Raw genomic sequence first — 23666 nt, 5'->3', positions numbered from 1 at the left:
GCCAATGCATTGGTTCTTCAATCTCTGTGTGCCATGGGGTTTCCTGCATCCCAGCATGAAATGTTTTATGGTGAGGGCACAGATCCAGCCACAATCCCGGTGCAGCTGTGGGAAGGGTGCACAGCAGCCTTTGGAAGCAGCGCAGAGACCATTCTCAGCCAGGTCAGGACACACACACACTTGAACAAACAGACTCCCTGGACCATGCCCTGTTACTCTCCTCTGTGACTCTAGCAGATGACCTTGCAGATTGTTTGAGTGGCTAATGATGGGTGTGGACAACTTTCTATCCATACTTCTGCTGCTTCCCCGGCCTTCTTAAGATGTCAGTTACTTCATCTTCTTTGCACTAAAACCTAATCCATTCTACACCTCCCTTCCTCCCAGAGTAAAATACCAGGCTGTGGCAGCAAGTGTTTTGTGGCCATCATGAGACTTCTTCATGTAATCTGCATATGTCACGGTAACTCTTAGATCAGTATTTCCTGCTTCACGGTTAGGTGCAGGCCCAATCCTGTGAGTTCCTGAGTGCCCTCAGTTCCCTCTAACTTCAGGGGGTAGTTTCCTTGGCTCAGCCCCTTGCGGGACTGAACCAATCATCAGCAGCCTTTTCTTTATACAAAGAAATGGTGACTACATGTGTCAATTCATTCTTTCTGTGCCCATCAAATACCCAGCTCTGGTGCCTTGTCATGGACACTAGATACCCAGTCCCTTTGTCTTGCACAATTTCACTTTTTCACTAACAATTTCATTCCAGAAATTCAGAGTTCTTGCTTTGGTGTTATAATTGAGAGTTGATTTAAACAGACTGACTGATTTAATGGCGGGGGTAGTGTTGATCAGTTTCACTGTTGTATACTGTAAATGATATGTAGGAGGTACACCAGCACTGGTAGATTCACAAATAGTACTTGGATTATAAACTCTCTGAGGCAGGGACTGTCTATGTTTTGTGGAATCTAGCACATCACTGACATTAAAGAAAGAAGAAGAAGAATAGACAGGCTTGAAAGAAATAACAGTTTAATATAAAAATAAGAGAACTACCTGCCATGCTATAGTACTTAATAATAATATTACAGCAAATATATCAGTGAGAAATACAAATTATGGGCCCAACCCTGCATCCCTTACTCTATTAAGATGTGTATACCGTACATCATCATAATATATGAATTCTAAGAGTGACTAATTGTATGAGTAAACATTGCTCATACCAGTAATCCAGCCCTACTTAAGACTATTTGCATGAATAACGATTGCTCCTGTAAGGGTTGTAGGATCACGCTCCATTTGCTAAAGCAAGTTGTGTGCATTGCAGCCTAGTGTAATATAGTACTTGAATAGGCTGGTGTATTCTATTAAAACGTTAGTCTCACATTCAGATAGCAAGCACAGCGCTCTAATAGAATTCAAGAGTATCCTTTTAGTATTGCTTAGAAACCACAATCTGTATTTTAGTTACATTAAATTATTAATGCAGAAAATATAAATAAAATATATTTTCTGGTTGAAACTAAGAAAAATGAATAGGTTGAAATTAAAGTAACAGCTTTGGGCTTAGGAGCGGATCAGAACCTTTCAAGGGATTTAGGCATGTGGAACTATGTGTAGAATGGAACTGGTGTGGAGAAAACAGCACCTGAGGTTTCTGATCAGAAGATACTGTTGGTGGCTCAGAACATTCACAACAAGAACAAAAGGACTAAGATCCTAAATGCCTGAGGAACCACAAAGATCAGACTCATTCTGGCTTCAGCTGCTCTTACACACTTGGAACTCCCATGGGAGTCAATGGAAGTTTTGTGCTTACTAGGAGGACTGCATGAAACATGAGTGAGGAAAATTGCACCTGACTTTCATACTATAAAGGAACCAAATTCATAGTAAACTCATTTTCATGTCATACCAACCCCCACAGATTTGTAATGGAGGATGTGCAGTTTCATTACATAAAGTGGAATCTGGAAAGGCCAGAGTCTAGAGGCAAAACATCCTTGTGCTTCCATGTTAGGGCTTTAAGCACAATCCTGCAAACATGTGCAGATGTCCATTGACTTCAGTCATCCTACTCATGTGCTTAAAGATAAGCATGTGTATGCGCCATGAATGTAGGATTGAGATCATACTCTTTTTCTTAAATGCTTTTAACTGTCTAGCTTTGGGTTATTTTGCTGGGGACCCTCACAATAGCGCTGTAATGCCTTACAGTTTTAAACAAAATAGAATATAAAATACATCATGCAAATGCAAGTAATGGTGTGGTGAGGGAAGGGGGCAGGGCAAAAGGACCCCGACTGAAACCAGTGGATTTTCACAGAACTATTTGGGATATATATACCCTTTTAAAGAAACTCTTTACACTACACATTTTAACATGAAATTGGTTTTTCAATCTTTCCTGTACTGTGCATGTATCTTAAATTAAATTTCACATTATACTTTGATCCTCATCATCTGTTACTATTACAAAATGAATCTGTGGCAATGATATGTCAGGTGTGTGTTTGCAGGGTTTGTAGCAGAATATAAAAATGACACAGGCTAAGTGGGACAGTGTGGGTAATTCAACCTATGTTAAAAAATTCTATAGTTTAGAACAGGGGTCGGCAACCTTTCAGAAGTGGTCTGCTGAGTCTTCATTTGTTCACTCTAATTTAAGGTTTTGCGTGCCAGTAAGACATTTTAACGTTCTTACAAGGTCTCTTTCTATAAATCTGTAATATATAACTAAACTATTGTTGTATGTAAAGTAAATAAGGTTTTTTAAATGTTTCAGAAGCTTCATTTAAAATTAAATAAAATGCAGAGTCCCCCAGACCAGTGGCCAGGACCCAGGCAATGTGAGTGCCACTGAAAATCAGCTCGCGCGCCACCTTCGGCACCCGTGCCATAGGTTGCCTACCCCGGTTTAGAACTATATTTGTGACAGTCCCTTTTGTATGTATTAACCAACTGGCAAAACTTACCATAACATACATACGCTAGAATGGCCCAAAACAAGAGTACATTAAATATACCAGTACTGTAGCTTGTGCTATGCATTATAAAATCTGACAAAATTGATCAATTTTGTCAGATTTTAAGTCAAAAGATTTTCCATCAAAACTTTTTTTTCCTCTGCACTTAAACTGAACTTTTGCCCCCTCAATGAAAATTTTTGTGGAAAAAATTTTAATTCAAAGTTTATAATTTTGCAACACCCAACAAAAACTAACCAACAAACAAACACCACACATAGCCTGGATTTTTTTTCCCTCCCAGTTTTCACATTTTGAAAAAAAGCCAGAACATTTTTGCAAAAATCCCCCCCGCTTTTTTTTTCCAAAACATCTGCAGGAAATATTTATCTTTCCCCATCCAGTTGTAATTTTAACTATCTCTGATGTGTTAGCAAATGTTAGATATAGTAAGGGGGACCAAATAGTGCTCCACTTACTCATGTGGCAGGTCTACTTGTATGAATAAGAATAAGCCCATTTTGCCTGAAATGTGTAATGTATACAGAGAAATTATCTTCAGCTGGTGTAAATCAACATCATTCTGTTGATTTCAATGGAACAATGCTGCTTTACACCTGGCCCACTGTTTCCACAGTGGCACTTGAGTAACAGGGCAAATTCTATGGCACTTCAGGATTAATGAAGACAAATTTGTGCCATGAAACAAGATCAATATTTCAAGTACATACGGGATCAGTTAGAGTGCCTTGTCTTAAAGACATAATATTATCCAGCACTGAGCCATAGCTGCTCTCATTTTAAAAAAGTCACAGTATTTTACAGCAATGGCCCAAATACAACAGCTTACTATAGGGATATTGGAGTGTTTGGGGCTATTACTGCAGAACACTGTGGTAACTTTTTTAACTGTAAGGCTGGTTCTGACATTACCCCTAACGAAATCAGTAAGAGTAGAATCAGGAGTGCTGCCAAGGTTAATTTAAGGTGTAAGAGCATATAGCCGTTATACCTGGCATCAGTGGTAGATAGTGCTGCTGTTTCATAGACTATATTCAGAATGATCCTTTAGCTCCCACTGTGCAGTTGCAAGGCTTCTTTTGCTATTTGTTCTGGTGTTTTCATATCCTGTTCTGCATAGCCAGCCATATGCAATGCTGGCCACAGGTGCTAGAGGGTTAAAAGCAATGGCAGTTAAACTGGAGAAGATCAAATACCACAAGCAGGCTGCACACAGACAATGCTATGAGTAGGGGTGCAGCAAGCTGTGGAATAACAGGTGTTAGCAATGAGTATTTCATAGCAAAAGCAGCTATATATATAGTGTGAATCTAGTGTTCCTTTGCTAAGTAGGCCACGGCAAAATATAAAACCTCACCCTGTTCTTATCCTAAGACGTTTCTTATCTCTTATGCAGTGTGTTACACCATTGAGTGCAATATGCATGAATAGAAATAAGATGTTGGGTTTTGTACTGATAATGTACATGTGATAGGTTCCCCATATTTCAACCAAACATTGTAAATATCAAATTAACAGTGTGATTCCAATGATTCCTTACCTGTTTTTCTCCCTGTTTTCCACTGATCACCATGGCTTCACAGTGACAATACTCTGGTTTCCAGGGGAGGGAATAGGAGTTAAGTACCTAAATACCTTTGAAAATCTGGGCTAGAATAGTTAACTGACTGACCCCAGATCACACAGCATGTCAGTAATACAGCAGGGTGCAAACCAGAGCCCCAATCCTGCAAAGACTTACACACATGCTTAACTTTACAAACCCTGTGTGCAGCCCCACTTACTTCAACATTAAGCATCTGCATAATGTTTAGAGGAGGGGAGCCCAATGTCCTGATGCTGCAATTGGCTCTGCACAAGCAGACTGGATTCTGCCACATGACGCCAATTGCAGGATCAAGGCTGAAATCTCTTGACACCAAAGCCTATATGGACCTATTCTTAAATTCTATAGAAATGCCCCCAAGCTAGATTAAATATGTGAAAGGTGGAATTACAAAAGAGATTGTTTGCCTAGTCAAGCTGTAACCAGTGCAATACTGTTGATAGCAAGTGTAAGTTAAAATATTAGGGGAGTAACGGAAATGGATTTGACACTTGCCATTACATTGCAGGTTCTACTATATTTAGTGATCAAGTTTTCATTTTTTACAAAATCAAGCTTGACTATTTGCAAGTGGTGACATCACTGTCTTTGTAACGATAGGGCTAAAAGACCAGAAGGGAAAGAATTTTAATAATAGGTGAAATTAATAATATTTTACATTTATTTTCTGTATCATCCTGAAAGATAACAAAATGCTTCCTGCATCCCTACTATGAACAAACACCACCACTAACACAGACCCACTTCGAGGGCAAAGGGGACAACTAACTGGTGCACAACACACTGTGCAATAACTGGTAAGGGGAAATTTTGGTTCAGAACACTGGACTAGGGTCCTACTCCTCTAAAGGATCTTGCAGCAGGGTGCTGTGTGCACATACAAACCACTGAGAGCAAGAATATCCTTCCCCCAACCCCTGAGTTGTAGCCGTAACTCATCCTCCCAAGACCGCATCATCAGTCTTCAACTACGGGCGACTGACAGCACTCGTATTGGCTCCTTGCAGCCTGGTGGGCTCTTTGCTGAGTTACAAGAAATGCCCCCTGAGGGGCTAATCATGCTGCCTCCACTTTACAGTCAGGTCCAGTTCAGGGAATGAGACATAACCACCAGGAAATCAGACCAGTGTCTTCATAGCTCTGTAGGCAGCTTACTAATTAGGCCCAGGGCCGGTGCAACCATTTAGGTGAACTAGGCGGTTGCCTAGGGCGCTGAGATTTGGGGGCACCAAAAAGCGCCCCCAATTTTTTTTTTAAATGGTTGACTGGCCGCTGCTGCCGGCGGCAGCCGGCAGCCCAGGGTGTCCCCCGGGTCAGGGCGCCGCCGCGGCAGCCCGCAGCCCAGGAGGTCCCCTGGCTCAGGGAAACCCTGGGCTGCCGGCTGCCGCAGAGGCACACTGACCCTGGGTCAGCGCGCACCGCCGCGGCAGCCGGCATCCCAGGGGTCCCCTGGGTCAGGGCACCGCCGCAGCAGCCGGCAGCCCAGGGGGTCCCCCGGGTCAGGGCACCGCTGCCGCAGCCTGCAGCCCAGGGGATCCCCTGGGTCAGGGTGCCGCCGCAGCAGCTGGCAGCCCAGGGAGTCCCCTGGGTCAGGACGCCGCTGCGACTGCCCAGAGGTTCAGGCTGCCGGGGGCGCGCTGACCCAGGGGAATCCCTGGGCTGCTAGCAGAGGCTCAGAAATCAGAATCCCTCTCCCTCCCAGAGCAGGGGCTCCAGCCTATGCAATTTTTGTCATGGGGGGGGCGGCGGTGGCTGGGCAGAGCTGCGCAGCTCTGCTTAGCGCATGTGGTAGGAGCCCTGCGATGGCGCGACAGAAGGGCTTCTGGAGGAAAGCGGGGGCTGCCCCCTGGCTCAGCCTCCACTTCACCCCCAGCGAGGGGCAGGAGAAGAAAAGAGCCTCAGCGGTGGTCTGGTGGAGTGGAAGAAGAAAGAAGACTCTGACGCTCATGTGCTGGGCAAGGTAAGCAAGTGCTTCCTCACAGCTCGGCCTCAGGCGCCTGTGCTCCTGTCCCCTTGGTCCTTGGCTGGTCCCTGCTCCTGCTCCCCTTGTATGTGGGCTGCTCGAGAGAACAGCAGCCTGCAGAGCTGAGCTGCCCCAGTGCCCCCAGGCACCCCCCTGACCCCATCCCCCCACAGCCCTGACCCCCAGCTCTGAGTCCAGTCCCTCTGAGCTGGACACCACTCTGACCCCATCTCCCCACATCCCTGAGCCCAGCCCCTGTGAACTGGGCACCCCTGAACCCAGAGCCCAGCTCCCCACCCAGCCCTGGGCAACAGCAGCACCACCCCCAGGCAGCGACAGCCCATTGGTACCAACCATCACAATCACCCATCATCTGCCCATTATGTAATTGCAAATGTATACAGACCATTACAGCTTTTAATGTTTTTAAATAATGTATTTAGTGTATTTTCAAATTATTACAAGTTAATTTTTGAATGTATTTCACTAGTTATTTTTTACATTTCCTAATACCCCCAATTGTGCTTTGCCCAAGGCCCCCTGAATCCTCTGGGCAGTCCTGTCTGAGTTTTAAGCCCTGCTGCTGTGTTTTGCCTGCAACAGGCAGGCCTAAGCCTGTGAGTGACCCCCATAGCAGCTGCCTGAAGAAGTGCTTGGGGGAATCATGCAGAAGGAGCGTGATATTTGTTTGAGTTCTCTCCTCATGGAGGCTGTGCTCCACTTGGTGCAGGACAGCAGTCTCAGCAGGACTCTAGGCCCAGCACCTTGCCTCAGTTTGTGGACTTGTACTGCACCCATCACCGGGCTCAGTCTGGCACCGTTACCCCTCACCAGTGCCCAAGAAGCAGTCAAAAAAGTTGGATGGACTGGTTAGGTTAGTTGTCGTGCTGTTGCTTGGCCAGTGTAGAGACCACTGAATGCATAATATTCCTCTGTGATGTTCTGTCCTGAGCACAATTGGCATGTTATGAGGTGTGAGGGACAGGTGTCTGTTTATGTCATCCAGCCATCATGTCTTAGGTCTTCTGTGGGGGGAGCTTTTCCATCCCGCTTTCATTGGATCAAAGTCAAAGATTATTTTCACAGGGAAGTTAGTAGGCATTTAGAGCAGATGAACATACCACCACAGAGAGCACTTGGCAACCATTTGAGTGTGTGTGACCTATTTAGTTAGAAAATGGAATTTTTCATTCAAATTGAGTTTGTACCATTTGATGTTTTTAATCATTTGGAGGTGCATGGCTAGTTAGGCAGAATGGGTTCCGCAGCACTCCCAGTCAGATTTTTATATGAAGGAAGGACGTATACGTGACTAAAAAAGGTGTATTTCTGATTACAATCAACATTGCTTAATTTTAAGGGAGAGTCATCTTGATCTCTTAATCAATATTTAAGTCAAACAGTTGATGAAATTCAAATAGTTAATTATAGTAAGTGACATGCATTCTCTCTGCTTTACTTTTAATAGTGAACAAGAAAAAGGACTGATAGGAATAAAATTTCATTTTTTTTTCGTTTACAGTTGATGCCGCCTCATGGCAGATTAAAAAAAAAAGGTCTGGGGCACAATTTTGTGACCGTGTATTGTGTATAATGTATGTGATTTTTTGGTGGGGGGGGGGGGCGCAAGATGGAAGTTTCGCCTAGGGCGCAAAATATCCTTGCACTGGCCCTGATTAGGCCCTCTCCATATTATAAGAAAACTTCTCTCGGGCTAAGCCTGTTTTTAAAATTGGATTTATCTAATGCAGATTTTATTGTCATGTACATAGGACTTAGATCACTGTTCTATGGAAAGTGGAAACAAAACAGTTTCTAATTATGAGGGTTAGAGTCAGATTGGGATCTGAGTTGCAACAGTGTCATTCTGGGATAACGCCACTGCTGGCAATGGAATTATTCTATATTGACACCAGCAGAACCAATTTCATCCAAGCCAGTGAAGTTACCCCTGATTGACACTGATGGAACAAAGATCAGAATCTGGCCCATATAACAACAAGAAAAGTGAACCCTGGTCTTGGAAAAAAGCAAAAGTACCAAGAGTCTAGAGAGATAGGAATCAGAAAGAGATCAGGCCTTATCTGCCGTGCTTTCAGCAAACAATTACATTATGCCCCTGGTTTGTGTAATTCTGGACATAACTCAGTAATAACACTATAATGCACCCTCACTCTACTGCTCAAGGTTTAAGACATATTGTGAAACAAGAGTCTACCTACAAATGCTGCTGAACAATGACCCCTGTCTTTATAACACTGCAAACTTCACTGACTTAGAGCAGCTGTATAGAGAGGGTGCTCTCATGCTCTGTGCTTTTGTGTGAACATTCAAAGTTACATTCAACTCTTAGATTAGCACATTTCTACTCAAATACAGCATTCCCCGTGCCGCAATATTCAGAGTATGGATGAAAAGTCAGTCAATCATTGTCAAAAGACGGTGTATGTGACAGATGCACGGGGGAGATGTAGCTGGAAACACCAGGTAAGTAAAAATAATCTTTAAAAATTACATAGTTTCATTTTTCTTACCAGCATGGAGCTAATAGAAATATTGTTCTATATTGAAATCCTAATGCTAATACAAGAACTGAGGTGAAATAAAATAAATGCCCTATTTTGACTTTTGGTTTTGCCCTGATTTTTATTGCACTTTTCACAGCCAAAACATCAAAGTTATTTGGCTGTAGCTTTTGTTTTCCCCACAGCTCTTGTGTGTGACTGGACGAGTGCCTCCACTGCGTGGTATTCTGTCCAAAGAACTGTACACCATCAGCCTCTGCACTGTATCTGGGCAAGCTGGGGTTGAATTCAGATTTCCCCTCCAGGAATCAAGGGTGCACTTTCGGAAGAGATAATAGTGCAAGCTGTAAGTTGTGCTGCATGCTTTCCACATCATTGTGCTAAAGAGAGGCAGCTTCATCAATGGCAAATGCACAAGAATTGGATGAGGAACTAATGGTCTAACTTTTTTAGTACAATCTGTTCTTCAGAACACTGAAAAGTGGCTGCTACCACATATCCTTGGTACAAGGGCTTTACGTGGGGGCAAGAACTCATTCCTGTTCCTTCCTGCTTACACTCAGAATAGAGCACCATTTTGGGGAGTGAAATAGTAGACACAGGCTGTTGTCCCATGCCAGTGGAGTTCAGAATGTCCACCATAAAGCAAGGTGCAAGGATCACGTTCTGCCCCGGCAGGAGGGATGTAGAAGAACTCAAATGTGAATGCAGAATTGGTTTCCTCTGAAGTACCCACAGTAGCTAACCATTGTTCTACCTCCAATCCACACACCTTCAGAACGCCCTCTGACTTCAATGGGATTTTTCCTCCAAACAGAGCAGGAAATAGCACACTGTACATTGAAGCTTAATCCTAATTTTTAGAGTCCTGCATAGCCAATGTGGAAGAGAAGCCTGTTTGTGGTTGGTGCATTACTCAAGAACATTTCAGCCACATGTATGTGCCATATGACACAGTAAGGGTGAGAAGTGACCTGATTTTCAAGCCCTTCCTGCACCATTGAAAGCTAGCCAAGGGCTGCTTTGATTTACATCACTAATTTCCAAAGATTTCAGCCGTCCCGTCTCCTTGCTATACTTTATAAGTTTCCTAAGATTCCTCTCTCCCCAAATTTTGACAACATGTAGCAGAGACAAGAGGCCCGCAGTCATCATTCATTTTTTCAATTAATCCCCACAAAAAATCTCAGCAATGCATGTATAAGAGTCCTATCATTCGCTGGCAGATCACAGTCTAACCAAAAAATGTGTGGAAAGGAAGCTCAAGTTGCCAAAGGCATTTGGGGCCAGATACTGATCTCACGCACATGATATAAATCCAGAGTATCTCTGCTAAAGTCGAAGGGACTCTAGTGAAATGAAGTGGATTTAACACTATAGAGCTGAATTCAGAATCTGGGCCTTGGTCTATGATCAGCAGTTAAGACCTATGGCATTTGCTCTTTAACTAATGTGTACAATATTTAAAGGGAATAATTGCTGAATATATTTTTTTCTTCACTGTTTTTAAAGTTCTGTTTAGACTCAGACTCTGGAGTGATGCAATGGTGTCAGAATGATAAAGAGGTTGAGATGGGTTCCTCTCTGCCTTTATTTCTGGTGTGAAAAAGAATCTAGCAAAGTAATTAGAGAAAGCACTAATCAGAAAGTGATGAAACTGCATACTGTGGCTGGATCTTGTGAGTGCTCAGTCCTGGAAGTCTGCAGTGCTTTTTATAATGAATACATTGGAACCTGTTGTCATGCAGCGCTTTGATTATAGTAACATAGATTGAAATAGTAAGAGGAGTGCCCCAGTTTTGGTGCTTGTCATCACGGTAGTGCTGTAGAATGGCATTATCTCGTGGGAACTGGGTGGAACAAGAGGAAGAGAGTGGGACAAGAGAAGACAAGTATCAATGTCCCCAAACAAGTCCATAGGAAGTAAAACAGATTATTGGATACACCTATTGAGATGGTGTAGGGCACATCCCCCTTGAATAAATGCTGCAATGTAGACTCAGCTGAGATGGAGAATCTTTATGAATAAAAAATCCAGACAAAAAAATGAAGCCATGGGGTTCCTCCCCTGAAAACAATGAAGTACCTGATGCAACTACTTACATTTGAGGGGAAAAGAAGCTGGTGGAGGAAAGTCTCTTCTCTGCTGAAGGGGACAGGGACTCAGCAGGGGTCAGATACACCTGTGAGAGGGAAGAGATAGATAGAGGACTTCGAGCTGAAATTCCTCATTCTCTACCATCAGCTGTTACTGCCTCTTCTGCTGGCAGGCAGGGAGCCCTAGCAAATCACCACACAGGCATCAGGTTTGCCTGTTTTCCCCAGTTCAGATGAGTCCTCATCTCACCAGCCATGGAGGAGAGAGACGCAGTATGTGGGAGGGGTGACTGGCTCCCTCAAGCCAGTGTGAGGGAGAAGAGGGAGGAGTTGTGCTTCCCCATGCTCTCCCTTATTTTAACCCGTTTGCAGCCCAAATCACATGCAAAATCACAAGAATGAATTGCTACAATAGCCTTGAGAACATACTACACTGAATTCTTTTCTCAGTTTCACCAGTGTAAATCGTTCTCTCAGTTCCACCAGCTTCACTGACTTCGGTCAGTAGAGAACGGAAAATGTTGACTTCAGTTGTGTGGAGTGGAGTTTGGAGAGCTAGATATGAAGTCCCTTCTATAGCCAGGTAGATGCTTTCCTAGAACCAGGGCTGCTTGGCAGAAGCGATGTATGAAGGAATGGACCACTGAAAAATGTGTCTAGGAGTGACAAATATGTCAGTTTGTCAATTCACAAATGAGTTACCATAAGCATCTGTTCATGTGAAAAATGGAAAGGCTTAATTTCTACCTGACACTCGTATCAGTAAACCAGCCTCCAATGAGAGGCAGCAAAAATACAGCATGTTATGAATGTTTCACTGACAGAGAAGCCATTTCACAATGCCCACCTATTCAGCTCATCAGACCTGACCAATGTCCCACTGGAGCATGGTACAGGGGCATGCACTGTGGTCTCCTCTGGCTGCACTAAGCATGTTTTCTTTTCTCCTTTTATGAAAGTCATTAAAACAAAGATGATGCAGGAAAAGTTGGTGCCCAGCTTGCAGGCAGCTATTGCACTACCATGTGGAACAACCAGCTTCAGGAAGGACCTTTGGACTCCAACTCATCTGATTGGCCAAGATTATCAGAGATATTCAGATTCATGCTTTCTTGAACACCTCCTACTGGTTAATCAGTGGAATGTGATTCAAAGTTTGTTATGGTGGCAGCTGATGTGACAGACAAGGAGACAGAAGTATCAGCAGCCCTGCTCCTACTTCCTGCCAAAATAGGGCAAAGTGGCCTTTGGCCATTCTGTGGCCCAGGGCAAATGCATCACGAAAATGCAGCAGGCTACTGATATGCCTGTTTTGTTCTTTCATTTTGTTTCTCTGGGAGCTTCATGTGCTCCTGTAGCCATCCCAGCAAACTATTCCGTATTTTTTAGTGGAGAGAACGTGCATAATGTCTTGTCCCCACACTGCCTGATTCTCACACTGATGTCACTCCATCACTTTCATTGCCGTTGTTCCTGATTAACACAAGGGTAAATGAAATCTGAATCAGGTGCTTTGGGTCTGCATTGTGTGTAGATGAGATTGTCACATGAAGGGTGAAATTTTATGAAGATTCCATCCTGATCATTTAGTTGGATTTAGTTCTTTGAAAAGCCATTACTTTTACTTATCTATCTCTAGACTCATACAAAAATATTCAAAACAAGTAGTAAGTTTATTGATTGATTTAGTTAACAGGAATATAAATCTTATTGCCTGTTTTGTGGCAGGCCAAAGATGCTCTTGTAAGTACCTCTATCTCTTAAGGCAAAAGATCCACCTTCCCCTTGGCATGGCAACTCCTCCTTTTTGATCCTCTCCGAAATGAAGTTTGGCAAGATGCAACCATAGGGCCAGATTCTCTGTGTCACTTTTGTGCTTTCCATATTCTGGATTTGGTCCCCTGGCTGCTGTAAATTGTGCTGTCTTGCAACAACTCCCTAGGGCCATTATGTTGTTGCAAACATAGACAGCAGTCAGCAAATGGTGGTCCTTTTCTTTCCCCAGTACACCCTCTATTCCACAAGCTGTGGAGAGGGCAGCAGAGAGTCAATGCATCTGTTCTACACTGCCAAAGGACCCTCCTTACACCAAGGATATTCCTGGGAGCTGGCGTATACACAATAGAAATTAGCCCATTGGGGCAAACTCTGCTTTCAGTGTGCAACAATAGCCTCAATGAGGTTGCTCCAGATTCACATCAGTGTAACTGAACATTACATTTAGCCCACTAAAGGTATAACAAAAGATTGAAACATACAAAATGTTGTGGGTTTTTTAAATGAAAAATGACATTTTCCTCAAAATGGACATTTCTGCAGGGAAATGTCAATTTTCAAGGAAATTTTGGGATGGTTTACCATTGAAAACACTAGTCAAAGAGGAATATGGAAAAAATATTGGCTGGACCAGATGAAAACTTGCAGTAAATCCAAAACATTTTCCCCAGCCGTCTGTTTTGGCTTTCAGTTACTGAAAAATGAAAGGTAGGGTGTTTCATTTGTTTGTTTGTTTTTTAGTTTTTTTTCCAGTTTTCCAGTTTGTAGTTTTTCAACAAAACCCTGACAAATTTTGTACAAAAATTTTGACAAAGAACAAAAAATGGTTTATTTTCATCAAAAAAAATTCACAGAAAAAAAGCGGGGATCAGTTCTACTTTCAGGTAACTTTGTCATAGTAGAGACTTAATATTAAAATGGGTCTTGCTCACTATTTAAAAGGGTAGCAGAGCCAGAGGCAAAGGAAGATCTCAAAGGTTAGATAGGCTCTGACATAGAGTATGAAATTAAGTTTTGTAAACATTCATATTTTGACTTCCTGTAGGGCAGAGATGAAAACTTTGGAAGGACAGCATTAAAAACCAGCATTTTAAAACAAAATGTAAAGTACTCATTTTGAATGAACTTATTTAAAATCAGCAATTAAGTTACAGCCTATTAACTGAAGCATGAAATTTTAAATGAAGTTTCCTTTGTACAAAAGCCACTCATAAGTCTGGAATAAAATACACAGTTTGTAATTAATCACAACATTACTCAGCTTTTTCAGTATTCATCACCTTTCCTCAGAGTGATAAACAAATGACACAGTTGCTGAGACTAGGAGAAACTGCAGTGAAACCGACTGCATTTCTTTAGGATCTACAGTTGCATTTATGTTTTACTGTAAGAAAACTGAAAGGGTCTGTTCAAATCTATAAAAAAGAAAAAAGGAAAAAGAAAAAGAAAAGAGTAAATATTCTTGGCCCTGTTGATACCTGTCCTCGATTTTTTAGCATACATAAAATATTTTCTCTGTATTCATTTAGCTACAAAGATAGAACACAGAGGATTAGCTTTTCAAAACATCACATGAGGGCTTAGCCACACAACACTAACTAACTTCAAATGGAGTTTCATTGTTAAAACCACAGCCAAATGCAGTAATTTTTTACGTTTACTGGAGAGAATTAACTGTGTCTGAAATTCACGGTCATGTTATTCAAGACTTATTTCTGAGGAAGATGTGACAATGAGGGAACAAAAAGGAGAAGAGTAACTTACACTGATCTAAGAGACAGAGTCCTGTGGCACCTTATAGACTAACAGACGTCAGTTAGTCCATAAGGTGCCACAGGACTCTTTGTCACTTTTTGCAGATCCAGACTAACACGACTACCCCTCTGATACTTATACTGATCTGGCATTCTGTGTGGCAACTTCTGACATCATTTACACTGATGCAAATCCTAAGTAGCTCTGAGGTCAATTGAAAGCAGAATTTAGTCTTTTTTGGTATGGGGCACTTTGACTGAACATAATGAGTCTGTAGCTCCACTTGTGCTGGTGTAAATCAGGAGTAATTCCAGTGAAGTGGTGTAAAACTAGTGTGAGTTTGGATTAGGCCCAATGTTTCTCATTTTCCTCTGACATACACTGATGCTATGCTCTTGACTTAATGGAGCTGTAAATCCTAGTAACTCCTAGTAGAGTAACATTGGTGGGAGAGGAGAATGATGTCCATGCTATTATTTTTGTAACTACAGCTTGTCAAGGTAAACAATACTGGACAAAATTCTGTTCTCAGTTACACTGACGTAAGTCTAGAGTGCCACATTTGCGGTTACTAATGTACACCAGTTGAAATGAGGTTGGCCCATTGATACTAGAGACAGGCCTGTACTAAACTACTTGATTCAAACACCTGAACTTTGGGGGCATTAGGATCCGGATTCAGATCCTAACTCTGCAATGCAGGTCAACCTCTAGACATCAGTAAAATATTCTTAATTGTGGTAAAATGTGAATCATCATTAGCAAAAGTAGGAGAGCACAGATTCTTAGAGAAGGCAGGACCTTTAAGGTACGTCTACACTGCATCTGAAAGCAAATCTTCCAGTCTGGATAGACAGACTTGCACTAGCAAGGGCTTCTGATCTACTCTCACTGCACTTATCGACTTGCTGTAAATGTTTCTATTAGCTTGATCAGTTTCCCCAGGGATGCCCTATGCTCTCAAAACCTATCATAACCCTTTCTACCAAATGTTATCAAAAGCCTATTTGAAGTCTATAAAGTTGCAGCAGGTTTGGTTGTGTTCTGTGCACTTCTCCGATATCTGTCTTATCACAAATAGCTGATCTACTGTACTTCATCCTGGTCTAATCTGGTCTTTCCCTCTGCAAGCATCACTTCCACCTACCTTTCTACTCTCCTCTGCAATGCTTTTCCCAGCACTTTCAATACATGGATTCCTCTGCAGTTCTTGCACTCATTCTTATCTTCTTTTTAATAGATTGGTACTATTCTTGCTTTCCCCCATTCACTCAGCACTTGCTCTTGTTTGTAAATCTTGTTGACTAGCGTGTGCATCACCTTTATCATGTGTCCCTCACCTGCCTCCAGCAGTTCTGAAGTTATGTCATCACTTCCTGGCACGTTTTTCTTTTTCAAATTTCCTTTCGAGATCTTTACTTCTTCTAAGAATTCCAGCATCTGCTCTCTCTCATTTGTAATGGAGAGCTTTTCCAGGACATTTTCATCTATTGTGCTCTGCAAACTGGACAGCTCTTCAAAATATTCTTTCTATGCCTTATTCTTTGCTTATTTTCAGTTATTTTCCCACACTTGTCTTTCACCACTGATATCTTCAACTCATACATCTTGCTTTGTTCACTTATTTTGCTTTGAGTATTCTGCATGTTTACATTGTTCACCAAAGACAATGTATTTCTGCACAGCTTCTTTGCATTCTTTCTGGATGTCTTGCTCCTTCAATTTGTCCATGTCATAGATCTTAGCTCTGGACACTTTTTTGGTTGCTCTCAGCCTCAACCTTATTGACACCAGCACTGATTTATGATCCAGTCTGATATTAGCCACAAATGGTCAGCACGACAACACACTTGATTTCTATCTGTGAGTCACAAATACAAATTCTGTCATGTTCTTCATTTGCCTATGAGGTGATATCCAAGTCCACTTTCTTGGCATCTTTATTTGTTGAAATAGCTTGTTGGTTATCCCCAGGTCGTTTCTTAGGCAGAAATTTAGTAACGCTTCTTTTCATTTTCTTTACCAAGTCCAAATCTGACCACTGCTCCAGCCCAGGAATTCCAGGCCAAACCTACTTTCAGATTAAAATCTCCTATCACCAATAATGTCTTGTCTTGAAACTTCTAGTATTGCTTTCTGTAGATTATTATACGATTTGTCAGTTTCTTGCTGAGGTCAATGAATATACTTGTACTATTGAGACTGCACAGGATTTGATTCTGAATATTGCCTTCAATATACAAGGCGATATCAGCTTAAATGATGCAAGAGCCTGGTTTGCCGTTTGCTTTGGCACCAATGTGACTTTGTCCCAGCGTCCACCGTCTTCTCTTCCCTATGTCAATATTTATGTTCATAATAGTAGAATTTTCCTTTGCCTTACCATCCCATTTTGCATAGACTGACAATTTCCCACTCATATCTTATCAACTCATGCATTATTACTGCAAATGCTCCAGCCTGGTATAATGTTCTTACATGCCATGTTCCGATAAATGTCTTTTCCTTTTGAGTCCACTACATAATCCTCTGTTCTGCATGTTGCTGTGTTTGTTCTGGTCACATCCTTTTCAACCCAATTCAATTTCTGAGCAGTGAATTTTCTGGGCAACCACGAAGCCAGCCTACTTTTGTTTCTCTTTCCATTTTACATTTGGTTTGTGTGGGCTAATACTCACCAAGTGTTCAACCACAACTCCTTGGCTTTGTGGTTGACCAGCATATTGTAACCTGACTGTAACACTGCTCTGAGCTACCCACGAGCTTGCTCCTGTACTGTTTCTGCCAATATCATCCTTTGGTTTGGAACTAGGTTTGCTGGTTTCACTGTAAGAGATTTCATAGACTTGAGAGCCAAGTGCGCCCTTTCATTAGCAGTTGTTGCCGCTAGCTACCCAATCGGTTTAGCATGCCAGGCAAGGCAAGATTCCACCAGTGAGAGCTGAGTGAGTCATCAGGACTAACTACCAGCAAACCACTCCTTGCAGGTGTGCAACTGCCTACAACTCAGAGGTGCTCCCTTTTGAGCTCACCCCATATGCATCCTCCTCTGTTATACTGGTGTAAATCAGGAGATACTCTGAATTCAGTGGCATGACTCTGCTGTGAGATAGGTATGAATGAGAGTCAGTTCAGGTTTATGCATGCCCTACCTTTCTTCTGCGACTATTGAGTGACACTGCAAGGCAGATGTGTTAAAAGTATCTGTGTTCTGTTGCAACTTTGACCTGTAAATATATTTTGAGGAGCTGTAGTAGAGTCTAAGCAACAAGAGTCATTAAATGAGCAGAAAAAATAGAGGCCAGAATGATTTATACAATATATGCACCAATGGTTGGTGGAGAGAGAGATGTATCAAAATGTGAAGAGTTTTCAGTTCTTATCTCACATATATGAATAAGAACATCTACAGGTATACCAGCTGTGAGGAAAGAGAAGCAGTCAATTCTCATGCTTCAGGAGATCCACATGTTGTCAGGAAGAACTTCCCCTCCCATGACACAGTACTTCAAAGTTAGGTATATAATGGTCATTTAAAATCCATCTCTGAAGCATCCACTATTCAACGTCATACTAGACGCCTCATTAGTCTGTTGCAATAAAACAATTCCTGCATTAATTTTAGTGACTGGTGCTCACGTCATCAGTTAACCATAGAAATAAAGAAAAATATTATTTGCATAGACAATGGCCCAGATCTTCATAGGTGTTTAGTCACCTAAATACCTTTCAGCATCTGGGCCTATGTGTGTAATAAAGACTGAGGTACAGATCAGAAAAGATCAGCTTGTCTTTATTATAGCATGCAGAGCTCAGCGCTCGCTTTCTCTTCTCCCTATCCACCCCTTCTCCCCCACCTGTACTCCCATTTGTGCTCACCTCCTACCCAATTAACTCCCTGAGAAGGGGCATATCAAAGCTTTGTACATAGTTTTATTCCAGCCTGGGATGGTTGAGAGAGTAAAATTTGGCAGAAACAATGGCAGGAAAAGCTGTGGTCTATTTTAACTCACATTTTGAGTTCTGTTCTCTGCCAGCCAATGCTACAGGTTCTAGATGTATTCTAAAGGAAGAATAAACCCCCTCATGGTAAAATCCTGTCCCCCACTGACTTCAGTGGGGCCAGGATTTCACTCTTAATGTGTTTTTATCCCTCTTCAGAGATAGAATGAAGATGTTGCATTTATGATAGTACCATGCTGTGAGAATACAGTAGCTGCTATTGCACAGCAGGTACTCAGCCTGGGTTTTGACCTTCATTGAAATTCTTATCATTGTATGAACCAACTGTACTTTGGCAGTTTTGGGGTGTAGCTTGCCTTAAGCTAACAAAGACGTCTAGATAACATTGATTAAAGACTTCAGTCAACACTGCGTCAGGGTGCCCAAGTGTTTATTTTTTATTCAAAATACAATCTACGGATCTGCAAGGTAAATGGAATGATGCTTATTGTCTGCGGGGTGGGGATTCATAGCGTGAGCTAAAGCTGATTGGAAATCTTTGACAAAATGAAATTTTGATGAGTCAGAAACAAATGAAACTTGTCCAAAATTTGTGAAACTTTCCCTCACACACTTTTCAACCACCTCTAGTAATAAGCCAATTGTCAGTTCAACAGTGACAAATATTGTTGTATCATTGTTCCTGAAACATAGTTGATATGAAAGATGCTATAGTAACTAAGGGCCCAATCCTGTATACACAGCTGGACATATTAATATCGCTGACTACCATGGGAAGACCCCCTAAATACAATGGAGCAGCTCATTATGCCTGGAGCACATTGTTTACAAGAAGAGCCCTTCAAGTTGTACATTGCCAGTTAGTCATGGAACGGCATTTATCAAAGTAGGAATTGAGTAGAGCATGACAAATTCCAAGTTGTAGCACTGTTATGCAGGAGTATTATTGTTTAACTCTGGATAAAAATGGCAACTGTTTCAATATGTCTTTCATAGAAGCTGATTTTTTTTCCCACACATTGTTTTATAATAGAACTAAACAGGGCTGAGTGTGAATAGTCTATCAGAACTGCTTACATTCCTAAACCACACCCATCATCATGGTATCTGAGATATCAGTAGTCCTAGATAGATCGAAGGCCCAAGATTCAAACCACCACCACCCACAGTGGGCCCAATTCTACTTCTCATTCGAATCAATGGAGGTTTTGCTACAGACTTTTATGGGAGAAAGTTCAGGTCTGTAAGTCTATAGAACCCAATCTGGCTCTCACATTGCTGTAAATCAGGCGTAACACTACTGAAGGCAGCAGAGCTCATCTGACTGTACAACAGTAAGTCTCTTATTTGAGGGAAGATGTGGGATGTTTGACAGACAGATGCAAATCTCCACAATGTGCCCAATATGGCAATAATTTCCCATTAGATGAAGAAGTTACTCCTGAGTTACGTCCCTGGAGCATATTGGGAAAAGGAAAGAGCTGGGGCCTGCCTGAGGGTCTCTGCTAATGGCTCCACCTGTGCATGACACTCATAGCAACAGAAACACTTTTATTGCATGTCTGGCACTCCAATTGCTTGTGGTAGACACCTCTGCCTTGTATTGTGATTGCCTCCACATTTCCTGCAAACACAGCTTGGTTTGCTTACCTTTATGTTTTGTCTCTCTGCATTAGCCAGTCTTAGCTATCTTTAATTAGATGCACTTCACCTCTTTTACTGCTTGATTATATTTTCATTTAGAAAGCACAGTTTTTACTAAGCTCCTCAAATATCAATTTTTCTTTGCAAAGGCAATTCCATTTCTTACAATAATCTTGTGCTGGCCTAATTATCAGTTAAGTTACAAATAATTTGCCCTCTAATTAGCCCTTCTGTTCATTGTACATAACTTAGCTTTATTACTTAAGTGTATAACATAATGGTCCATAATCTTGCCTGGCAGTTGGTTTCTTGTAAAGAAAATATGCCTTTCCCAAATATCCCACTCTATTTCTGCAATTCCCACAGTGTATTAGTTACTAGCCACACACCCAGAATGACACTGTCCCTGCCCTGAGCAGCTTATCATGTAAGAATATAATTAGAAATTTAGATTGCAATGTACAGCATGGTTTTAATCACAGCTTTCTTTACAGTGAGGGAATTGGGCATAAGGTGGCTTTGCTTTTCCTGAAATTTCTTTGTATTTGACATAGCAACACCAAACAAAACACAAGTTAGCTCACTTCTTATTTAACTAACGATCCGTTTTTGTGTCACAGATCTATTATTTTCAGAATGGACAGGCTTATGAGTATGGCGAGTTCAAGAACAGAATAAACGGGACAACAAACCAAGGAAATGCATCAATAATAATTTTCAACATGCAGCCCTCAGACACTGGGTTTTATACCTGCGAAGTTTTCAACCCACAAGATTCAAATGGACAGAACCAGAAATCAGTGGCTGTCAGTGTACTGGGTAATTTATTTTGCACTGTGTTTTCATGTTGCTTTATCATATGGTGTTGAATCGGGATTCAAAAATGCACTACAGGGTACCCAAGAGAATAATGTAATGGGGAGTGGATGGGAACACTGGCACCTTTTGGTCAGTCAGTGCAGTAGGCCCCCTGGAGCAGTAACCCTCACGGTAAAGAAACAGAACTTATTTTATTTGATAGAAAGATTCTTTTTCCGGGCTGCTGGATGCAGACAGCCAGTGGTGATCTCCACCTCCCAGGCAAACACCACCTGTGCTACCTCGTGTTAGCATACAGGGTCTCTGGGTTAGGGTTACACTGCAGCTGGGAGTGAGCCTCTCAGAGCAGGCACATTCGTACCAGAGGGGCTCAAGCTGGCACACTAAAAATAGCAGTATGGATATTGCAGCTTGGGCCGGAGCTCTGGCTCTCAGGAGGCTCACTCCCAGCTGCATGTAGACCTGTCCTCTTAATCCTGGCCTGGCTGAAGCAATCATGGATAGGACTGCTGACTACAGTGCCTGGGGAACATTGCTCACCCTAGCAAACAGGGTAATATGTATCTGCTGAAACCTGTGCTCCACTAATAACTGCACTCATCTGTCCTAATGGCCAGTAAAATCTGAGTCGCCACGGGAGTCCTCCATGTTAACCTTGCTGCATTATAGAGCCGCCTATTATAATGGCCAGAGAAATATACATCCCCTTGGTAGCTGTAACTACCCAGATTCACTGGGTAATAATTAAAACACATTTTTAGTTGGGAACCACAACCACACCCTGAAACCATTACCTGAGCTGGGGTTGCTGGCCCAGGCTTAAGGCTAAGCCCAACTTTTTAAACTTTGGAAGCCTAAAGCAGCTGTGAAAATCAGGCCACTTGCTGATATAGTTTTAGGCCCCCAATGCTGGTCATAGCGACTTGCCTAAGGCCACACAGATAGTCACTGGTGGAGCCAGCAGTAAAATCTAGAAGTCCTGGTTCCATAAACAGTCCAAATGCTGCCTCTCTCTATTAAAAAGTCTAATCAATGTAGCTCTCTGTTTTGTGTTGTGTACAGAGTACACATCAGCTGAAAGAAAGCAATAGTTCAACCCTGAACAGGTAAAAAGAGATAAAAGAGTCCTGTTGCACCTTATAGACTAACAGATGTATTGGAGCATAAGCTTTCGTGGGTGCATGCATCCGACGAAGTGGGTATTCACTCATGAAAGCTCATGCTCCAATACGTCCGTTAGTCTATAAGGTGCCACAGGACTCCTTGTTGCTTTTTACAGATCCAGACTAACATGGCTACCCCTCTGATACCTGAACAGATAGTTGAACAAGTATGAAAAGCAATGAGACAAGAAAAATTTTACTTGCTAACAAGATAAATGTTAATATTAACCCCACCTAACAACTATCCACATACCCTCTGGGTAGTTGATTAGAGTGAGAAGTCAGTGCATATGTGAAAATGGTTCCAGCTGTATCATTTGTCTATACAGATGAAACAATTAAAAGGAAAAGGGAGATAAATCCACTGGAAGAAACAAATTTTCAAAGCACAGATATTAAAACCATCTTAAAAAATCCCCAAGCAGCAGTTACTCTGCAGCAGAATAATAAACAAGAGCATATGTGAGTTTGACTAAAAGCTTGAAAAGTGGGATTGTAGTTTTTCCTAGAAAAGCAAACATCACGGACAAAAACTGGGCTAGATTCATCACTGACGTAATTCCACTGCAGTGGAGTTACAGAGGAGGCCCACAACAATATGTTTAAATTGTGATAAATGGGTGACACGACCAAGCAAACACAAACACAGGGGTAGCTCAGAGTAAGATATGGCTGAGTACCAAAACAGAATGGTAGCATTTTGCACAGGTGTAAATAACTCTACAGGTGCCAGGCACTGAAGAATCAGGCTATAGATCTTTGTGCTCATATGGAATAGACCCATTTACGCCAAAAAAATCCCATGAGGCAGAACGTGATTTGACTGGGACGAAAAATGACAGTTGTAATATAATTGAAATAACTAATAGTCTTTTCCATCAAGAAGTAATATCTGACAGCCTTTGTAGAAGTATTTAGTATGAAATACACCATGAAAGGCAATAAGAGTTTTCCCCCAACTGTTCACTTTTCTTTGTTGCTGCTCATATCTACATGGGAGAGATTGTGGTCAGACTACTGGGCCAGGATCTGATCTATTATACTGGTGGAAGTCTAAAACAACATCACCAAAGTCAGTACAGTAACTCCTAGCTTAACGTTGTAGTTATGTTCCTGAAAAATGCGACTTTAAGCAAAATGATGTTAAGCGAATCCAATTTCCCCATAAGAATTAATGTAAATGGGGGGTTAGGTTCCAGGGAATTTTTTTTCACCAAGCAAAAAAACTATATATTTATAGATATACACACAGTATACGTTTTAAACAAACAATTTAATACTGTTCACAGCTATGATGATTGCGAAGCTTGGTTGAGGTGGTGAAGTCAGAGGGTGGAAGAGGGAGGGATATTTCCCAGGGAATGCCTTACT

The 23666-nt window shown here is 41.9% G+C and overlaps 1 protein-coding gene across 1 annotated transcript in view; it reads left to right on the top strand.

The window, feature by feature from the left end:
- Positions 1–23666, top strand: part of VSIG1 (V-set and immunoglobulin domain containing 1) — a 35053-nt gene that overhangs the window by 5213 nt on the left and 6174 nt on the right. Inside the window, 1 exon segment of the mRNA XM_030574379.1 lies at positions 20934–21132. Coding sequence (XP_030430239.1) covers positions 20934–21132 — 199 coding nt within the window.

Source organism: Gopherus evgoodei, chromosome 9 (genome assembly GCF_007399415.2).
Source record: "Gopherus evgoodei ecotype Sinaloan lineage chromosome 9, rGopEvg1_v1.p, whole genome shotgun sequence".
Taxonomy (NCBI): Eukaryota; Metazoa; Chordata; order Testudines; family Testudinidae; genus Gopherus; species Gopherus evgoodei.
Note: the sequence above shows the minus strand (reverse complement) of the source record. Positions and strands in the feature narration are given on the sequence as shown.